This window comes from Bufo bufo, chromosome 3 (assembly GCF_905171765.1).
Source record: "Bufo bufo chromosome 3, aBufBuf1.1, whole genome shotgun sequence".
NCBI lineage: Eukaryota > Metazoa > Chordata > Amphibia > Anura > Bufonidae > Bufo > Bufo bufo.
This window is the reverse complement of record NC_053391.1, coordinates 23,976,401-23,999,097: the sequence shown is the minus strand read 5'-3', so window position 1 is coordinate 23,999,097 and position 22,697 is coordinate 23,976,401. Positions and strand designations below refer to the sequence as shown.

At 41.8% G+C, this 22,697-nt stretch overlaps 1 protein-coding gene across 1 annotated transcript in view; it reads left to right on the top strand.

The window, feature by feature from the left end:
• Positions 1-11,560, top strand: part of LOC120993589 (zinc finger protein 850-like) — a gene marked incomplete at its 3' end in the record, with an annotated part of 101,217 nt that extends 89,657 nt beyond the window's left edge. Inside the window, exons 2-4 of the mRNA XM_040422064.1 lie at positions 8,625-10,294; positions 10,397-10,889; positions 11,310-11,560. Coding sequence (XP_040277998.1) covers positions 8,738-10,294; positions 10,397-10,889; positions 11,310-11,560 — 2,301 coding nt within the window. The remainder of the gene's footprint in view (positions 1-8,624; positions 10,295-10,396; positions 10,890-11,309) is intronic.
• Positions 11,561-22,697: the final 11,137 nt, after the last annotated feature.

Below are 22,697 nucleotides of genomic sequence, written 5' to 3'. Positions count from 1 at the left end.
GAAGAATTTTTTCCACTTTAATTTCCTGACAAATAAGGTCAGGTCCTTCACCCATCTAAATTCGTAAAACGAGCACGTGGGGACAAATGAAAGGCCTCTTTTAAGCACCTGAATCTCAGATGCACCAAGGGGTCGCTGTGAAAGATTCATTATCTGTAAGTCATCCATCTGACTAACAGATTCTATCTTAGGAGAGTACCTAGTTTGTTGTCCCTTTATTGTTTTTTTCTGTCCCTTAGACCATAGGCTGGTGGTCCATGAGGGGTCCCTAAAAAATTCCCTCGATTACGGGGTATCCTGCTCCTACCGCCTCTGCCCCTACTCCTTCCCCTACCTGATGAAAAAATGGGAAACTGTTGAGAGGGAAATGGGATACTTTCACCCTCTGTTTCACCCTCTGAGGAAGAGGGTTCAGTCTCCACTACTAAGGCTTTAGTTGTCCTCGCCCCAAATTCCAGGATACGACCCTCTTTGAAGTCGGCAGTGTCTCTAAGGAACTGAGTATGTTTCCTCTCCTTCAACTGCGCCGTAAAGCGCTCAATGTTTTGTTGGAGGATCAGTTCCTTACGAGCAAAGTCCGTATTTCCTGAAAATGTATTGGTCGCCACTATCTGTTCCTGGAGGGCCTGTGTGTTTTTATTATATACTGTCTTTTCACCCTCCAGTAATAATGTCATCAGGCGTAGTGAGCTTTCGATGGATTCTGTTTTCCACTTCTTATAAAATTCTGGGGATTTAATCCTGGCTGCTGGCAGGAAAGGGATCCTAAGGCCTCTAGGAACTATTTTGTTTCTGATATATGTCTCCAACGTCTGAATCTCCCACCACCCTCTAACATGGTCCTTGGGACTTGAACTTTTGGGGGTATATTCCTTTACAATGCATTCCAATACTTTTGTATTGGAATGCATTGGCTGTATGAGTAATACTGTGTATTACTCATTCAGCTTCCGGGGCCTGTGAGATCCAGGGCGCTGGATCTCACAGGCTCTTTACCGGAAGGCAGCACAGATGCCTCAGGAAGGCATCGCACTGCCTTCCATGCCATCGGGTCCCCCCCCCCCCCACAGCCCCATGGGGACCCGATGGCACCGCCGGCGCACAATAAAAAGCCGCAAACTGCACGTCTGAATTGACCCCCCCCCCCCGGGCATTTAGCCAAGGTGACTGCTCAATGATTTGAGCAGGCACCTCGTTCCGATCACCGCCCGCCGGGCAGCGGTGATCGAAACAACCCATGACGTACCGGTACGTCATGGGTCGTTAACCACTTAAGGACCACAGGTTTATACCCCCCTAGTGACCAGGCCCATCAGCACTTCACAACTTTAACGGTTTATTGCTCGGTCATGCAACTTGGCACCCAAATGAATTTTACCTCCTTTTCTTCTCACAAATACAGCTTTCTTTTGGTGGTATTTGATTGCTGCTAAGATTTTTCGTTTTTACGATATTAATCAAAATAGGCTACAATTTTCTCAAAAAAAGTGTATTTTTAACTTTCTCTGGTTAAATTGTTCAAATATAATTACATTTCTATACAAGTTTGTGTCCGAATTTAATGTGCTACATGTCTTTGATAAAAAAAATCCAATAAGTGTATATTTATTTGGTTTGCGCAAAAGTTTTAGCAGAGAGAAATATCTTTGTAAATTGAGAACTTTGTATAAAATATTTTAAAAAGTTGTCATTTACAGAGATATTTCTCACATACAGTATGGGCATATGTAAAAATACACCCCAAAACACATTGCCCTACTTCTCCTGAGTACGGCGATACCACATGTGTGACACTTTTTTGCAGCCTAGGTGCGCAAATTCCAATGAGTACCTTTAGGATTTCACAGGGCATTTTTGCTTACAAAGTCTCATATTCCACTAACTTGTGACAAAAAATAAAATTTTACATGAACTCACCATACTGCTCACGGAATACCTTGGGGTGTCTTCTTTCTAAAATGGGGTCACTTGTGGGGTATTTATACTGCCCTGGCATTTTAGGGGCCCTAAAGCGTGAGAAGTAGTTTGGAATCCAAATGCGTAAAAATGCCCTGTGAAATCCTAAAAAGTACTCGTTGGAATTTGGGCCCCTTTGCGCATGTTGGCTACAAAAAAGTGTCACACATGTGGTATCGCCGTACTCAGAAGAAGTAGGGCAATGTGTTTTGGGGTGTATTTTTACATATACCCATACTGTGTGTGAGAAATATCTCTGTAAATGACAACTTTTTAAAATATTTTATACAAAGTTGTCAATTTACAGAGATATTTCTCTCACCCAGCATGGGTATATGTAAAAATACACCCCAAAACACATTGCCCTACTTCTCCTGAGTACGGCGATACCACATGTGTGACACTTTTTTGCAGCCAAGATGCGCAAAGGGGCCCAAATTCCAACGAGTACCTTTTAGGAGGGCATTTGTAGGCATTTGGATTCCAGACTTCTTCTCACGCTTTAGGGCCCCTAAAATGCCAGGGCAGTATAAATACCCCACATGTGACCCAATTTTGAAAAGAGGACACCCCAAGGTATTCTGTGAGGGGCATGGCGAGTTCATAGAAGATTTTTTTTTTTGTCACAAGTTAGCGGAAATTTTTTCTCACAAAGTCTCCCTTTCCGCTAACTTGTGACAAAAAGTTCAATCTTTCATGGACTCAATATGCCCCTCAGCAAATACCTTGGGGTGTCTTCTTTCCAAAATGGGGTCATTTGTGGGGTGTTTGTACTGCCCTGGCATTTGAGGGTCTCCGCAATCATTACATGTATGGCCAGCATTAGGAGTTTCTGCTATTCTCCTTAGGCCTCATGCACACGACCGTTGTTTGGGTCTGTGGCGGCTCGGATTTCAATGGGGCTGCAAAAGATGCGGACAGCACTCCGTGTGCTGTCCGCATCCGTGGCTCCATTCCGCGGCCCCGCAAAAAAAATATAACATGTCCTATTCTTGTCCGCGCTTTGCGGACAAGAATAGGCATTTATATTGCCGGCGCCCGTTCCGTTCCGCAAATTGCGGAAGTCAACACGGGCGCCTTCCGTTTTTTTTCAGATCCGCGGTTTGCGGACCGCAAAAAACTGCACGGTCGTGTTCATGAGGCATTATATTGAGTATACGGGTAATGAGATTTATTTTTTTCCGTTCAGCCTCTGGGCTGAAAGAAAAAATAAACGGCACAGATTTCTTCATTCGCATCGATCAATGTGGATGAAAAAATCTCAGTTTTTGCAGTGATCAGAAAAAATTAATTTCTGTCACTGCGGTGAGGCGGACTGAACGCAAGTGTGCGCACAAGATCAGGCCTGATCGGGCGAACACTGCGTTTTTTGTAGAGCCTAAGGTGACCCTAATGTACTGATATAGATCTGATTGCGATCAGTCTTAATCACTTACAGATAGTATATAGTACTAGTGCTGATTAGCGACAGCGATGACGCTAATCAGCGACTAATCAGTGACTGCGGTGGGCTGGGCGCTAACTACCTAACAAGTGGCTAACTAACTGGCGGTGATAAGGGACCCTTAGGCCCCATTCACACGTCCGCAATTCTGTTCCGCATTTTGCGGAACGGAATTGCGAACCCATTCATTTCTATGGGGACAGACTTTGTCCCGCTCAGATCCGGAATTGCGGATCTGCACTTCCGGGTCCGCACTTCCGTTCCACAAAAATATTGAACATGTCCTATTCTTGTCCGCAATTGCGGACAAGAAAAGGCATTTTCTATATAGTTCTGGCAATGTGCGGATCCGTAAAATGCGGAAAGCACATTGCCGGTGTCCGTGTTTTGCGGATCCGTGGATCCGCAAAACACATACGGACGTCTGAATGGAGCCTTACAGGGGGGTGATCAATGACAGGGGGGTGATCAGGGAGTCTATATGGGGTGATCAGGGGTTTATAAGGGGTTAATAAGTGACAGGGGGTGTAGTGTAGTGTGGTGCTTGGTGCTACTTACTGAGCTGCCTCTGTCCTCCGGTGGTCGATACAAGCAAAAGGGACCACCAGAGGACCAGGTAGCAGGTATATCAGACGCTGTTAACAAAACAGCGTCTAATATACCTTTCTAGGGTTAAAAAAATCGCATCTACAGCCTGCCAGCGAATGATCGCTGCTGGCAGGCTGTAGATCAACTTGTTTACTTCGCAATCCTGTGAACACGCGCTCACAGGAAATCTCGGGTCTCACGAGATTACGCCTATTGGCGTCATCGAGACCTGGGAGAGCCGCCGCACTCACGCCTTTCGGCGTTAGTGTGACAGCAAGCGGTTAAGGACTCGGGATCCATGCCGTATCGGTACGTCATGGGTCCCTAAGGGGTTAAAGGGGCGGTCACTGTGAAAGTCGCTGTTAAATGGGCGGTCACTGTGAAAGTCACAGTTAAAGGGGCGGCCACTGTGAAGGTCACTGTTAAAGGGGTGGTCAATGCTAAAGGGGCGGTCACTGTTAAAGGGGTGGGCACTGTGGAGGTCATTGTTAAAGGGGCGGGCACTGTGGAGGTCATTGTTAAAGGGGCGGGTTCTGTAGAGGTCACTGTTATGGGGGAAACTTTCTATCTTTTTTCCACGCCATATGGAAATATAAGATGAAATAGATTAAATATACCCGTGCAAAGCCGGGTCCTTCTGCTAGTGTAATAATGAACCGCGCAAACTTTCACTACTCTTTGGCCATTGGTTCTTGGGCGATTCCATAGGTTGAATGCCTGTCCTACACACATACTAATTATCCTATCTATATATATATAATGTTATTTTATTAATTTAGTTCTCCCTTCCCGCAGCTCCTGATGTGCCCCATTCCCATTTCAGGCCGAGCAAGCGCGCGATCCCCCCCCCCCCTTCCCCATTCTAAGGATGGCCGCAGTGGTTAGCAGAGTGTCAGCACACCGATGTCAGCCGTTTAACCCCTTCCATGCTGCTGTATGGAAGTCAATGGAGTTCATGACGGATCCGTTTTGGCATTGTAAAAAAAAAATTTAAGATAATACGGATGGTTGAATTATCAGTAACGGAAGCGTTTTTGCTGGACCCTGCCGGATCCAGCAAAAACGCTAGTGTGACAGTACTTTAAGCCTGATCAGGTACCCGCTAAAAGCAGAGCCTGATCAGGTTAGGTGTAAAGTTACTATACACTGCAGTACACTATATAGTGTACTGCAGTGTATTATAGAGGCATCAGACCACCCGGATCTTCAAGAATGAAGTGGGTCTGGGTCACAAAAAAGTAAAAAAAAAAAATATCTAATTTCTTATAGCATTTAATTTATAATTGATTAAAAATAATAATAATACACTACACATGTTTGATATCACCGCGTCCATAATGACCTGATCTATGAAAGGGTCTTATTACTTTCCCTGCATTGTGAACACCATAAAAAAGAAAAACTATGATGAAATGTAAATTTTGCTCTCCTCACTTCCCCAAAAAAGGTATTAAAAGTGATGCAAAAAGTCGTATGTACCCCAAAATGGTACCAATCAAAACGTCACCTCACCCTACAAAAAATGAGCCCCTATATGAAACAATCACCCAAAAAATTTTAAAAAATATGGGTTTCAGAAAATGGAGACACAAAAACATGTTTTTCTTTTCTATAAAATACTTTTATTTTGTTAAAGTGAAACAAATAAAAAAAAAAGTATACATATTAGGTATTTCCGCGTCCGTAACAACCAGCTCTATAAAAAAAATCACAAGACCTAACCGGTCAGATGAACATTGTAAAAACGATGCCAAAAGAGCTATTTTTTGTTACCTTGCCTAACAAAAAGTGTAATATAAAGCAACCAAAAATCATATGTACCCTAAAATAGTTCCAACAAAACTGCTACCTAATCCCGTAGTTTCCAAAATGGGGTCTTTTTTTGTGGTTTCTACTCTAGGGGTGCATCAGGGGGTCTTCAAATGTGACATGGCAACTTAAAATTATCCCAGTGAAATCTGCCCTCTAAAAACCATATGGCGTTCTAAACTTCTAAATATTGAGTTTTGTTTGGCTGTTAAAGGGTTTCTGTCATGGGAAAAATCGTTATGTGCTAATGTCAGCAGTACATAACAGTATGTTTAAGTCCCTGCCTGCCGCTGTTCTCTCTAGGTGCTATGAGGGCATTGCTGCAGCACCTAGAGGCTCGGTCTACTCGCCTTTTGCACGCCCACGTCCACTTGATTGACATCCTTCTTCTCCGCATCATCCTCATAATCCCGCGCCTGCATCGTTCTGTTTAGTATTCGGCGCAGGCGCAGTGAGTGAAGGACGCTCTGCTCCTGCCGGGGAGGCCTGTCACGTAATCGGCGAAGGCGCAGTGAGGAAGCTGGCAGCAGCCGAGCGTCCTTCACTCACTGCGCCTGCGCCGAATACTAAACGGAACGGCGCGGGATTATGAGGACAATGCGGAGAAGAAGGACGTCAATCAAGTGGACGTGCAAAATGAGAGTAGACCGAGCCTCTAGGCAGGGCTCCAGACCAAAAAAAAATATCAAGGAGCCAATGGCTCCTAACCTGAAAAATTTAGAAACCAAATTAAAATTTTTAGTTGTCAAATTTAAAATATATATAATTATGGTATAGTAAAAAAAAAAAAAATTCTTACCTAGGGTTGTCACGATTGACTCAATTTCGATACCATAAAAAGTATTGCGATACTCAATACCACGTGAAAAAAAGAAAACTCCAAAAAAGCCGTGTGCATTCCACATTTTATGGAACGTCTGGACCATAATAGAACAGTCCGATCCTAATTTTTGGCAGGACAAGGTGATTAAAAAATGGCAAATTGCAATTATTTTTTTTTCTGTTACCGCACGTGCCATGTCAGTTTAACTCGTGTGTGAAAGCGGCAGAGCAGCAGAGGGTCTAGGCGCAAATGGCGACAAGACTACAAAGTCTTGTAGCCATTTTACAATTCTAAGTAAGTCGCCATCTGGAGCCCTGCTAGGTGCTGCAGCAACGCCCTCATAGCACCTAGAGACTTCATTAGCATATTATAAAAGTCTGTTTTTTAAGAGAATGGCGGCAGGCAGGGACTTAACAAACATACTGTTATGTACTGCTGACATTAGCACTTCGCTAATGTCCGTCAGCTACATAACGATTTTTCCCATGACAGAAACTCTTTAACCGTTGCTTTGTTTTTGGAAAAAAGTTTATTAAAATGAAAAATCTGACAAAAAATTTAATTTCATCTCCATTTTCCTTTCATTCTTGTGGAACACCTAAAGGGTTAACAAAGTTTGTAAAATCAGTTTTGAATACCTTGAGGGCTGTAGTTTCTAAAATGGGGCCATTTATGGGTGGTTTCTATAATGTAAGCCCCACAAAGTGACTTCAGACCTGAACTGATCTACACAAACAGGTGTGTTCATTTATGAGTTTCTTTTGATTGGCCATGTCTTCGCTGTTGTATCATATTTGTTTGTTGATTGGATGGATGACCCTGTGGGAGTATTTTGTATCTCACTATATATATGTTGTCATTATCACTGATGTTTTATGCTTGACAAAGGCCATTTCCAGCCGAAATGTTGCATTTTTGTACCGCATTTTGGAAACCTGAATAAAGAAGTTTATGGAGATGCTGCGAATAAAGAAGTTTATGGAGATGCTGCTGTAGCCCACATCTTTCTACTACTTTCAGACCTGAACTGGTCCTTAAAAATTGGGTTTTGGAAATTTTCTTAAAACTTTTGAGATTTGCTTCTAACATACAAAAATAAGAAAATGTAATTTACAAAATGACCCAAACATGAAGTAGACGTATGGGAAATGTAAAGTAATAACTATTTTAGGAGGTATCACTATCTGTTTTAAAAGCAGAGAAATTGAAATTTAGAAAATTGAGAATTTTGATACATTTTTGGTAAATTTGGTATTTTTTTTATAAATAGAAATGAAATATTTTGACTCAAATTTACCACTGTCATGAAGTACAATATGTGACGAGAAAACAGAATGGCTTGGATAAGTAAAAGCGTTTTAAAGTTCTCACCAGATAAAGTGACACAGGTCAGATTTGCAAAAAAATGGCATGGTCCTTAAAGAGGACCTTTCACTACTGTACAAACTAAAAACTAACTATATCAGTGGGCAGAGCGGCGCCCAGGGGTCCCCCTGCACTTACTAGTATGTCTGGGCGCCGCTCCGTTCACGCGGTATAGGCTCCGGTGTCTGCACTCCCTCTGACTGATTTTTTATATGAGGCGTGTCTTACTGCAGCGCTGGCCAATCGCAGCGCACAGCTCATAGCCAGGCTATAGCTGTGCGCTGCGATTGGCCAGCGCTGCAGCAATGGACACGCCTCATACAAAAAATCAGTCAGAGGGAGCGCAGACACCGGAGCCTATACCGGGCGAACGGAGCAGCGCCCAGACATACTAGTAAGTGCAGGGGGACCCCTGGGCGCCGCTCTGCCCACTGATATAGTTAGTTTTTAGTTTGTACAGTAGTGAAAGGTCCTCTTTAAGGTGAAAAATGGCAGGGTCCTGAAGGGGTTAAGTATGCAGTTAGTATAACGTTGGTAAATTTTTTTATCTGCATGTTAATTACATTTTATATTTTAACTGTTTGTGTGTAATTAGGGAAAAAAAGAGCCTTTTTTCTTATAAAATGTTTCTTTCTTCAGGTAAAGACTGGATAAAAGTCTCTCAAGGTCATCTAATTCCATCTCCTTCTTATGAAATAGAAAGTAATCAATCCCAACTTAGCAATAATAGAACCGGGCATATTCTGGGTGAGATGTCTGCAAATTCTGAATATGGGAATGATTTTAAAAATAATGCTAATCTTTCTGTGCACAATGAAATTCAGAAAGATGAACGGTCATGTTCTGAAAGAGAGAAAACTTTTAATGTGCTATCAAGTCTTGCTGAAAATCAGACAAATGACACAGGAGAGAAGCCATATTCATGTTCAGAATGTGGGAAGTGTTTTTGTCAGAAATCACATCTTGTTGAACATCAGAAAACTCACGCAGGGGAGAAGCCATTTTCATGTTTAGAATGTGGGAAATGTTTTAGTCGGAAATCAAATCTTGTTGAACATCAGAAAACTCACATAGGAGAGAAGCCATTTTCATGTTCGGAATGTGGGAAATGTTATAGTGATAAATCAAGTCTTCTGAAACATCAGAGAATTCACACAGGAGAGAAGCCATATTCATGTTCAGAATGTGGGAAGTGTTTTCGTCTGAAAGCACATCTTGTGAGACATCAGAGAATTCACACAGGGGAGAAGCCATTTTCATGTTCGGAATGTGGGAAATGTTATAGTGATAAATCAAGTCTTCTGAAACATCAGAGAATTCACACAGGAGAGAAGCCATATTCATGTTCAGAATGTGGGAAGTGTTTTCGTCTGAAAGCACATCTTCTGAGACATCAGAGAATTCACACAGGGGAGAAGCCATTTTCATGTTTAGAATGTGGGAAATGTTTTAGTCGGAAATCAAATCTTGTTGAACATCAGAAAACTCACATAGGAGAGAAGCCATTTTCATGTTCGGAATGTGGGAAATGTTATAGTGATAAATCAAGTCTTCTGAAACATCAGAGAATTCACACAGGGGAGAAGCCATATTCATGTTCAGAATGTGGGAAGTGTTTTCGTCTGAAAGCACATCTTTTGATACATCAGAGAATTCACACAGGGGAGAAGCGATTTTCATGTTTAGAATGTGGGAAATGTTTTAGTCGGAAATCACATCTTGTTGAACATCAAAAAACTCACACAGGAGAGAAGCCATTTTCATGTTCGGAATGTGGGAAATGTTTTAGTAACAAATCAAATCTTGAGGTACATCAGAGAATTCACACCGGAGTTAAGCCATTTTCATGCCCTGAATGTGGGAAATGTTTTAATCAGAAATCAGATCTTGTGAATCATATGAGAAATTACACTGGCGAGAAGCCATTTCCATGTCCTGAATGTGAAAAGTGTTTTAATTCGAAAGCACAGCTTGATATACATCTGAGAACTCACACAGGAGAGAAGCCATATTCGTGTCCTGAATGTGAGAAGTGTTTTAATTACAAATCAAGTCTTGTGCAACATCAGAGAATTCACACCGGAGAGAAGCCATTTTCTTGTCCTGAATGTGAGAAGTGTTTTAATAACAAATCAAGTCTTGTGCAACATCAGAGAATTCACACCGGAGAGAAGCCATTTTCATGTCATGAATGTGGGAAATATTTTAATGAAAAATCAAATCTTAATTCACATCTAAGAAATCACACAGTAGAGAAGCCATTTTCATGTCCAGAATGTGAGAAGTCTTTTAGTGAGAAATCAAATCTTGTTCGACATCAGAAACCTCACGCAGGGGAGAAGCCATTTTCATGTTTAGAATGTAGGAAATGTTTTAGTCGGAAATCAAATCTTGTTGAACATCAGAAAACTCACATAGGAGAGAAGCCATTTTCATGTTCGGAATGTGGGAAATGTTATAGTGATAAATCAAGTCTTCTGAAACATCAGAGTATTCACACAGGAGAGAAGCCATATTCATGTTCAGAATGTGGGAAGTGTTTTCGCCTGAAAGCACATCTTGTGAGACATCAGAGAATTCACACAGGGGAGAAGCCATTTTCATGTTTAGAATGTGGGAAATGTTTTAGTCAGAAATCAAATCTTGTTGAACATCAGAAAACTCACATAGGAGAGAAGCCATTTTCATGTTCGGAATGTGGGAAATGTTATAGTGATAAATCAAGTCTTCTGAAACATCAGAGAATTCACACAGGAGAGAAGCCATATTTATGTTCAGAATGTGGGAACTGTTTTCGTCTGAAATCACATCTTGTGAGACATCAGAGAATTCACACAGGGGAGAAGCCATTTTCCTGTTTAGAATGTGGGAAATGTTTTAGTCAGAAATCACATCTTGTTGAACATCAAAAAACTCACACAGGAGAGAAGCCATTTTCATGTTCGGAATGTGGGAAATGTTTTAGTAACAAATCAATTCTTGAGGTACATCAGAGAATTCACACTGGGGTTAAGCCATTTTCATGCCCTGAATGTGGGAAATATTTTAATCAGAAATCAGATCTTGTGAATCATATGAGAAATTACATTGGCGAGAAGCCATTTTCATGTCCTGAATGTGAAAAGTGTTTTAATTCGAAAGCACAGCTTGATATACATCTGAGAACTCACACAGGAGAGAAGCCATATTCGTGTCCTGAATGTGAGAAGTGTTTTAATTACAAATCAAGTCTTGTACAACATCAGAGAATTCACACCGGAGAGAAGCCATTTTCTTGTCCCGAATGTGAGAAGTGTTTTAATTACAAATCAAGTCTTGTGCAACATCAGAGAATTCACACCGGAGAGAAGCCATTTTCTTGTCCCGAATGTGAGAAGTGTTTTAATAACAAATCAAGTCTTGTGCAACATCAGAGAATTCACACCGGAGAGAAGCCATTTTCATGTCATGAATGTGGGAAATATTTTAATGAAAAATCAAATCTTAATTCACATCTGAGAAATCACACAGTAGAGAAGCCATTTTCATGTCCAGAATGTGAGAAGTGTTTTAGTGAGAAATCAAATCTTGTTCGACATCAGAAAACTCACGCAGAAGAAAAGCCATTTTCATGCACTGAATGTGGAAAGTGTTTTAGTGAGAAATCAAGTTTCGTGAGACACCTGAGAATTCACACAGAAGAGAAGCCTATTTAATATGCAGAATGTGGGAAATGCTTTGGCTGTAAATTAAAGGGGTTGTCCGGGCTTTTAACCCCTTCATGTATTATGATGTTACTGTACAGGTGAAACTCAAAAAATTAGAATATTGTGCAAAAGTCAATTCATTTCAGTAATGCAAATTTAAAGGAATTGCATTAATGCAGCTTAAAAAATTGAAACTTTAGGGTTTCATAAGCTGTAAGCCATAATCATCCAAATTATACCATATAAAGGCTTGAAATATCTCGCTTTGCATGTAATGAGTCTATCTCATATGTTAGTTTCACCTTTTAAGTTGCATTACTGAAATAAATTAACTTTGCACGATATTCTAATTTTTCAAGTTTCACCTGTACGTCATAATGCCTGAGGGGATGTATCTGACCTGACAGGGAGCGGAGATTGCGTTGCGCCCATCATTTAACCCCTCAGGTGCTGCGTTCAACGCACCTGTGAATGAAGGCAGAGGGATGCTGCTCCCTCTGGGTGCTGGCACACAGCGCAGTTCTGACATGCGTTCAGAATGCCGTTTTTTATTGTAGCTAGCTGAAATTACTTAAATCATTCCAACTATGCAGAACATCAGGGGTTAACGAGGCTGCCAAACTGTCTAAATTGAAAACTGCATCCTGAATAAATGTCAGAACTGCGCTGTGTGCCAGTACCCTCTGCCTTCTGATCGGTAGCCATGGCGTTCTCCATACTGAGCTATGTACGAGGCACAGCACAGAATGGAGAGAGTAAAAATCCTATTCGCCCTAAGGGCTCATGCACACAAATGTATTTTCTTTCCGTGTCTTTTCCGGGGTTTTTTGCGGACTGTATGCAGAATCATTCAGTTCAATGGGTCCGTAAAAAATAAATGGAAGTTACTCTGTGTGTATTCCGTTTCTGTATGTCCGTTCCGCAAAAAAATAGAACATGTCCTATTATTGTCCGCATTACCAACAAGGATAGGACTGTTTTATTAGGGGCCAGACGTTCTGTTCCGCAAAATATGGAATGCACACGGACGTCATCCGTGATTTTTGTGCATCCAATTTTTTCGCACCTAAAAATACATATGGTCGTGTGCATGAGCCCTAATAGAGATCTATTAGTGTGAATAGGAGACGGGATCAAGACATCACATGTACTATGCCCCTGAGGGCCATATTTTTATTTTAAAAAAAAGTTAAATAAAATAAAAAAAAAACATCAATATAAGTTTAAACTACCCCTTTTTTCCAATTTTATATATAAAAATATATTAACAATAAAAAATTAACATATTTTATTATCGCTGTGTGTTAAAATGCTTGAACTTAAAAAATATATATATTGTACAATGAACGCAGTATATATCACAAACATGGTACCAATAAAATCTAGTTAGTTACACAAAAAACAAGCCCTCCTACAGCTTTGTAGACTGAAATATAAAAAGTTATATGGCAATGCAAGGAAAATTGAGTTTTATTTTCAAATGTTTTTATCTTTTTTAAAGTAGTAAAACAAATAAAACCTATACAATTTGGTATCACCACATTTGTATGGAGCCACAGAATAAGGATGTTAGGTCATTTTTAGAGCACAATGAACGATGTGATATCAAAACCCCAAAAACCTTCACAGAATTCTTATTATTTTAATTTTTTTTCTATTTTTCCACACAAATAATTTTTTCCTGTTTTCCAATACAAGGTATGGTAAATTAAATGATGACATAAAAAAATGCACCATGTCCGTCAAACAATAAGCCCTCCTATAGCTATGTGAATGGAAAAATTAAAATGTTATGGTTATTGGAATGTGGGGAGAAAAATCCAAGATGCAAAAATGAAAATAGGCCTCAACCTCAAAGGGTTAATATTGATGACCTATCCTCAGAATAGGTCATCAATATCAGATCAGTAGGGGTCTGACACCTGGAACCCGCACTGATCATCTGCACGAGGAGATGGATCGCGCATTGCACACGTGCCTTCTCCCTTCTCTCTTCCTGCTCTCTGCTGTATGTCTATGGGACAGTAGCGGTGAACAGGAAGAAAGAAGGGAGACGGGACGTGCACACTGCGCAAGCGTCTCCTCAAACAGCTGAACAGCGAGGGTGCCAGGTGTCGGACCCCCGCCAATCTGATATTGATGACCTATCCTGAGGATAGTATATAAGTAATCCCAGCAGGCGTTTCTTGTTCAGCACAGTGTATTCTTTATTGTAGCATATAAATCAAAGTTTTTCAGGATGCGTTTCGACCCGTCCACCCGTCCTCAGCTGATGGAACAGGAAGGCTGGACGGGCCGAAACTCATCCTGAAAAACTTTGATGGATATTCTGCAATAAAGAATACACTGTGCTGAACAGAGAAACGCCTGCTGGGATTACTTATACACTGTTCGTGGGGATTGCCCCTTCCCGTGCAGCGCAGACCACGGATCGAGTGCTGTCGGATTTCCTATAAGACTTTTCTAAGGATAGGTCATCAATGTAGGAGATCCCGGACAACATCTTTAAGTCTAGTGAGACATCTGAATATTCATATGAGGGAGAATCCATACGTGCTTAGAGTCTAGGAGGGATCCATTGTAATGTTCAGAGTGTGGAAGGTGTGGAGCTTAGTTTTAGGACCTGCTGCTTCACCATGATTTCTGATCTATAACATAAAGGTGTTTCCAGGATTAGAAGAACTCCTTTACTCCAAAACATCTCCTCTCCTGTCCAAGGGTTGAGCGCAGCATTGTAATTCTGCCCCATTAACTTTAAAGGGGTTGGCCACCCTAAGTATCAAAAATCCAAAGTGCCCCAGACAATAGCCAAAACCATGAAGTATTAATCACTTCAGCCCCCCTAGCTTAAACCCCCTTAATGACCAGACCACTTTTTACAATTCTGCACTACACTACTTTCACGGTTTATTGCTCGGTCATACAACTTACCACCCAAATTAATTTTACCTCTTTTTCTTCTCACTAATAGAGCTTTCATTTGGTGGTATTTCATTGCTGCTGACATTTTTACTTATTTTGATATTAATCAAAATTGACCAAAATTTTTGCAAAAAAATGACATTTTACACTTTCTGTTGTAAATTTTTTCAAATAAAACTACATTTCTATATACATTTTTCTCTAAATGTATTGTTCTACATGTCTTTGATTAAAAAAAATGCAATAAGTGTATATTTATTGGTTTGGGTAAAAGTTATAGCGTTTACAAACTATGGTGCAAAAATGTGAATTTACGCACTTTCTGAGCACCTGTCATATTTCCTGAGGTTCTACAATGCGCAGACAGTAGAAACACCCCACAAATGACCCCATTTCAGAAAGTAGACACCCTAAGGTATTTGCTGATGGGCATAGTGAGTTCATGGAAGTTTTTATTTTTTGTCACAAGTTAGCAGGAAATGATTATTTTTATTTTTTTCCTTACAAAGTCTCATATTCCACTATCTTGTGACAAAACATAAAATTTTACATGAACTCACCATACCCCTCACGGAATACCTATGGGTGTCTTCTTTCTAAAATGGGGTCACTTGTGGGGTATTTATACTGCCCTTGCATTTGGGGCCGTAAAGTGTGAGAAGTAGTTTACTCCCATTTTGGAAAGAAGACACCCCAAGGTATTCCGTGAGGGACATGGCGAGTTCCTAGAATATTCATTTTTTGGCACAAGTTAGCGGAAAATGATTTTATATTTTTTTTCTCTTACAAAGTCTCATATTCCACTAACTTGTGACAAAATTTTTTTTTTTTACATGAACTTGCCATGCCCCTCACGAAATACCTTGGGGTGTCTTCTTTCCAAAATGGGGTCACATGTGGGGTATTTATACTGCCCTGGCATTTTAGGGGCCCTAAAGTGTGAGAAGAAGTCTGGAATATGAATGTCTAAAAATTTTTACACATTTGGATTCCGTGAGGGGTATGGTGAGTTCATGTGAGATTTAATTTTTTGTCACAAGTTAGTGGAATATGAGACTTTGTAAGAAAAAACAAAACAACAAAAAAAACTTGTGCCAAAAAAAAATAAAATCTTCTATGAACTCGCCATGCCCCTCAAAAGTGATCTTTATAGCACCGCAGCGATTTTACAGTGTTTTTGCAGTGATCAGAAAAAAAAATATTTTGTCACTGCGGTGGGGCGGACTGAACGCAAGTGTGCGCACAAGATCAGGCCTGATCAGGCGAACAATGCGTTTTTTGTAGAGCCTATAGAACATGTCCTATTCTTGTTCGCAATTGCGGACAAGAAAAGGCATTTTCTATATAGTTCTGGCAATGTACGGATCCGCAAAATGCGGAAAGCACATTGCCGCTGTCCGTGTTTTGCGGATTCTCAAAACACATACAGACGTCTGAATAGAGCCTTACAGGGGGGTGATCAATGACAGGGGGGTGATCAGGGAGTCTATATCGGGTGATCAGGGGTTAATAAGTGACAGTGGGGGGTGTAATGTGGTGCTTGGTGCTACTTACAGAGCTGCCTGTGTCCTCTGGTGGTCGATCTAAGCATAAGGGACCACCAGAGGACCAGGTAGCAGGTATATCAGACGCTGTTAACCAAACAGCGTCTGATATACCTTTCAGGGGTTAAAAAAATCGCATCTACAGCTTGCCAGCGAATGATCGCCGCTGGCAGGCTCTAGATGAACTCGTTTACCTTCCGATCCTGTGGACGCGCGCTCCTGTGTGCGCGCGTTCACAGGAAGTCTTGCGAGATGACGCGTCGATGCGTCTAGGAGGAATAACTTGGCCGCCCGCAGGAGGCATCCCTGCGTTAGGTGGTCGGGAAGTGGTTAATATCTAAAGCTAAATGTACTGGCTATATATCATTTTTCTAACCTGTTCACCATGACGCACTTCCCTGGAGGAGCTCCTCAGACCGGCTGTGTGGGAGGAGCAGCTGCAACCTGAAAGTAAAAATCCCAGCATGCATTGCAGCAAGCATGTTCAGAGGAGCCGTCACATGACATCCCCTCCCACCTGTGTTTCCATAGAGACAAGAGCCCCTCAGATAATATCAATAATATCAATAACTGTGACAAAAAATAAAAACTTCCATGAACTCACTATGCCCATCAGCGAATACCTTGGGGTCTCTTCTTTCCAAAATGGGGTCACTTGTGGGGTAGTTATACTGCCCTGGCATTCTAGGGGCCCAAATGTGTGGTAAGGAGTTTGAAATCAAATTCTGTAAAAAATGACCTGTGAAATCCGAAAGGTGCTCTTTGGAATATGGGCCCCTTTGCCCACCTAGGCTACAAAAAAGTGTCACACATCTGGTATCTCTGTATTCAGGAGAAGTTGAGGAATGTGTTTTGGTGTGTCTTTTTACATATACCCATGCTGGGTGAGATAAATATCTTGGTCAAATGCCAACTTTGTATAAAAAAATGGTAAAAGTTGTCTTTTGCCAAGATATTTCTCTCACCCAGCATGGGTATATGTAAAATGACACCCCAAAACACATTCCCCAACTTCTCCTGAGTACGGAGATACCAGATGTGTGACACTTTTTTGCAGCCTAGGTAGGCAAAGGGGCCCATATTCCAAAGAGCACCTTTCGGATTTCACAGGTCATTTTTTACAGAATTTGATTTCAAACTCCTTACCACACATTTGGGCCCCTAGAATGCCAGGGCAGTATAACTACCCCACAAGTGACCCCATTTTGGAAAGAAGAGACCCCAAGGTATTCGCTGATGGGCATAGTGAGTTCATGGAAGTTTTTATTTTTTGTCACAAGTTAGTGGAATATGAGACTTTGTATGAAAAAAAAAAAAAAAAAAAATCAGCATTTTCCACTAACTTGTGACAAAAAATAAAAAATTCTAGGAACTCGCCATGCCCCTCACGGAATACCTTGGGGTGTCTTCTTTCCAAAATGGGGTCACTTGTGGGGTAGTTATACTGCCCTGGTATTTTCCAGGGGCCCTAATGTGTGGCAAGTAGGTAAATGACCTGTGAAATCCTAAAGGTGCTCTTTGGAATATGGGCCCCTTTGCCCACCTAGGCTGCAAAAAAGTGTCACACATGTGGTATCGCCGTATTCAGGAGAAGTTGGGGAATGTGTTTTGGGGTGTCATTTTACATATACCCTTGCTGGGTGAGAGAAATATCTTGACAAAAGACAACTTTTCCCATTTTTTTATACAAAGTTGGCATTTGACCAAGATATTTCTCTCACTCAACATTGGTATATGTAAAATGACACCCCAAAACACATTCCCCAACTTCTCCTGAGTACGGCGATACCAGATGTGTGACACTTTTTTGCAGCCTAGATGCGCAAAGGTGCCCAAATTCCTTTTAGGAGGGCATTTTTAGACATTTGGATACCAGACTTCTTCTCACGCTTTGGGGCCCCTAGAATGCCAGGGCAGTATAAATACCCCACATGTGACCCTATTTTGGAAAGAAGACACCCCAAGGTATTCAATGAGGGGCATGGCGAGTTCATAGAAATTTTTTTTTTTTGGCACAAGTTAGCGGAAATTGATATTTTTAATTTTTTTCTCACAAAGTCTCCCGTTCCGCTAACTTGGGACAAAAATTTCAATCTTTCATGGACTCAATATGCCCCTCACGGAATACCTGGGGGTGTCTTCTTTCCGAAATGGGGTCACATGTGGGGTATTTATACTGCCCTGGCATTCTAGGGGCCCTAAAGCGTGAGAAGAAGTCTGGAATATAAATGTCTAAAAAATTTTACGCATTTGGATTCCGTGAGGGGTATGGTGAGTTCATGTGAGATTTTATTTTTTGACACAAGTTAGTGGAATATGAGACTTTGTAAGCAAAAAAAATAATAATTCTGCTAACTTGGGCCAAAAAAAATGTCTGAATGGAGCCTTACAGAGGGTGATCAATGACAGGGGGGTGATCAATGACAGGGGGGGTGATCAATGACAGGGGGGTGATCAGGGAGTCTATATGGGGTGATCACCACAGTCATTGATCATGCCCCTGTAAGGCTTCATTCAGACGTCCGGATGCGTTTTGCGGATCCGATCCATCTATCAGTGCATCCGTAAAAATCATGCGGACATCTGAATGGAGCTTTACAGGGGGGTAATCAATGACAGGGGGGTGATCAGGGAGTCTATATGGGGTGATCACCACAGTCATTGATCATGCCCCTGTAAGGCTTCATTCAGACGTCCGGATGCGTTTTGCGGATCCGATCCATCTATCAGTGGATCCGTAAAAATCATGCGGACGTCTGAATGGAGCTTTACAGGGGGGTAATCAATGACAGGGGGGTAATCAATGACAGGGGGGTGATCAGGGAGTCTATATGGGGTGATCACCACAGTCATTGATCACGCCCCTGTAAGGCTTCATTCAGACGTCCGGATGCGTTTTGCGGATCCGATCCATCTATCAGTGCATCCGTAAAAATCATGCGGACATCTGAATGGAGCTTTACAATGGGGTGATCAATGACAGGGGGGTAATCAATGACAGGGGGGTGATCAGGGAGTCTATATGGGGTGATAACCACAGTCATTGATCACGCCCCTGTAAGGCTTCATTCAGACGTCCGGATGCGTTTTGCGGATCCGATCCATCTATCAGTGCATCCGTAAAAATCATGCGGACATCTGAATGGAGCTTTACAGGGGGGTAATCAATGACAGGGGGGTGATCAGGGAGTCTATATGGGGTGATCACCACAGTCATTGATCATGCCCCTGTAAGGCTTCATTCAGACGTCCGGATGCGTTTTGCGGATCCGATCCATCTATCAGTGGATCCGTAAAAATCATGCGGACGTCTGAATGGAGCTTTACAGGGGGGTAATCAATGACAGGGGGGTGATCAGGGAGTCTATATGGGGTGATCACCACAGTCATTGATCACGCCCCTGTAAGGCTTCATTCAGACGTCCGTATGCGTTTTGCGGATCCGATCCATCTATCAGTGCATCCGTAAAAATCATGCGGACATCTGAATGGAGCTTTACAGGGGGGTGATCAATGACAGGGGGGTAATCAATGACAGGGGGGTGATCAGGGAGTCTATATGGGGTGATCACCACAGTCATTGATCACGCCCCTGTAAGGCTTCATTCAGACGCCTGGATGCGTTTTGCGGATCCGATCCATCTATCAGTGGATCCGTAAAAATCATGCGGACATCTGAATGGAGCTTTACAGGGGGGTAATCAATGACAGGGGGGTGATCAGGGAGTCTATATGGGGTGATCACCACAGTCATTGATCACGCCCCTGTAAGGCTTCATTCAGACGTCCGTATGCGTTTTGCGGATCCGATCCATCTATCAGTGCATCCGTAAAAATCATGCGGACATCTGAATGGAGCTTTACAGGGGGGTGATCAATGACAGGGGGGTAATCAATGACAGGGGGGTGATCAGGGAGTCTATATGGGGTGATCAGGGGCTAATAAGGGGTTAATAAGTGACGGGGGGGGGGGGGGTGTAGTGTAGTGTAGTGGTGCTTGGTGGTACTTTACTGAGCTACCTGTGTCCTCTGGTGGTCGATCCAAACAAAGGGGACCACCAGAGGACCAGGTAGCAGGTATATTAGACGCTGTTATCAAAACAGCGTCTAATATACCTGTTAGGGGTTAAAAAAAACACATCTCCAGCCTGCCAGCGAACGATCGCCGCTGGCAGGCTGGAGATCAACTCTCTTACCGTCCGTTCCTGTGAGCGCGCGTTCACAGGAAATCTCGCGTCTCGCGAGAGGACGCGCCGGCGCGTCCACTCGGAATGAATCAACCACCTCCAGGACGCGTCTGTGCGTACAGCGGTCCGGAGGTGGTTAAAAGGGCGTGACAGTGGCCGGGAGGGGGTATGACCAGTCGCCCCAACAAATTTATGTTCATTTTCACCAGTTTTCTGACTCAAATGAAGCCAGAAATCTCCAGCAGCTCTGAGCCGTCATAGATTTCTGTTTCGGTGCACGGACTGCCGGGGGAGGGGGCTGTTGAGCGGGGGGGACAGATCTTTGTTGCACAAGATTTCTGATGAATACATTTGTACAAATCGATCTGCTCACATAGAGAGGAGCCTCCGGTCTATTATCACACGACTAAGGCTACTTTCACACCAGCGTTAGCAGGGTCTGGCAGGCTGTTCCCCGGCCGGGTCCGTGTTAATGCTAGCCCACCAGTGCTGCCGGAAGTCTGCTCCGGCCACATTCACTGATGCCTAGCACGCTGCGTTTTTTGTCCCGTCGCCTCTCAGCCATGCTGCGGCCATATCTCCAACCTGACCCCATTAAAGTAATTGGGGCCGGAGCGGACTTCCGGCGGCACTGTTGGGCTACCGTTAGCACGGGTCACTGTATACTAGGAGTGCACAACCTGCGGCCCGGGGCCACATGCGGCCCTCGATACCATTCTGTGCGGCCCCCAATTATCTGGTAGCAGACATGTATGTCTATGTCTTGTGGCTGCTCACATGTATCTTTCATGTAATTTCCCATTAGATGGGAGTTCTAGAAGTGTAACTAGACATTTATGAAATATACTGTATGTTCAATATGCCATAAAAATAGTATTTTAGTTGGTAATACCCCTTTAATTTTTATTTTCGGCCCTTGGAATTGGTTCAGGCTCACAACGTGGCCCCCAACCAGAAAAGGTTGTGCACCCCTGCTGTATACAGTGTACAGGGGATCACGGATCTCTATATGCAGTGGTGGGGTGTTGTGCATTTTCATACGTATACAATATTATCTAATGACATTATAATCAAAATGAATGTTCATCTCATTGCCTTTAAGAATAAGATCAGCCTGAACCAAAGTTATGTTATATGGCTAAGGAAGCCAAGATGAGTTCATGGCAAGTTCAGTTTATATAAAAAAATATATAATTGTGAACATAAACGGACATTGTATTAAAAGTTATTGTTAAAAATATGAGACCATATGTTAAGGAGTAAGTCAACTCCCTAAGACATGTCTGTCTGGAGGGAACAAGGTTACTTGATAAGGGTTCATATCCTTGAGGCACACCTGCTGTATGAGGTTCAATTTATATATTCATAATTATATTATATATATATCTCTGTATGGTATATTTAGTTTACAACATATGTTAATCAATAATTCATAGAATGTGTTATCTATGTGTAACAATGTATCGATTTATATATATGTTATACCATGTATTTACCATTTAGAAGGTACAGAAACAAGTAAGTTTATGTTAATTGGATTTCAAAACAATAGTTATTCATGGATGTAGATAAGTGAAATGTACAAGTTCCGATGCCAAGCATCAAAGCCGCTATATAAAATTTTCATCGAGTCAATCTATATTTCAAAAAGATAGGAGAAGACAGTCAACTCCAACAAGTCCAGGATATAGGTAATTAAAAGTGTCAGGGAAAGACCTTCCTCAATGATTTATAGTAAGAAAGGTCAACGAAGTCATGAGAACATATTATTAGATATTTAATTTTAATGCTTAAAAGTTGTGATGTTCATCTACAATACCGCAGTGCCATCTGGAGGCAGATGGACAATATTATATTATTTCATTATTTGTTCTATACCATATTAGGAGATGATATGACATAATGGTGTTATTAGCATACGAATACACCCACCTTACCTGGTTGGGAATCCCTAATCTAAAGGGGATGATTCTTAGATAAGGGGAGGAATAATTAGTCGTGTGCGGGGTAGCAAAAGAAAAAAAAAAGAGCTAGAGAAAAAGATCCATATATCCATTGATCCATCCATTCATTCAATCAAAAAGAAAAACTTTACCAGAAGAAACTTGTATTATTCTTTTTGGATTACTGAACTCTGTCTACCTTTGACCTGGTAACGTATATTTTGTTTACTACTCGTGATATTAATAAGATATTTCTCTCGGTATATAGCCAGGAGTTCCCATATTGTGGGAATATATAGTGTTAGGTGCCTCCATATTGCTGATTATTCTCTTAGCAAAGATGCATATTAATGGGAGATCTGACATTATTTGAAAAGAGGACTAAACCCTTGGAAAGTTATTTTCCTTAGTCTGATTACCGAGCTGAATA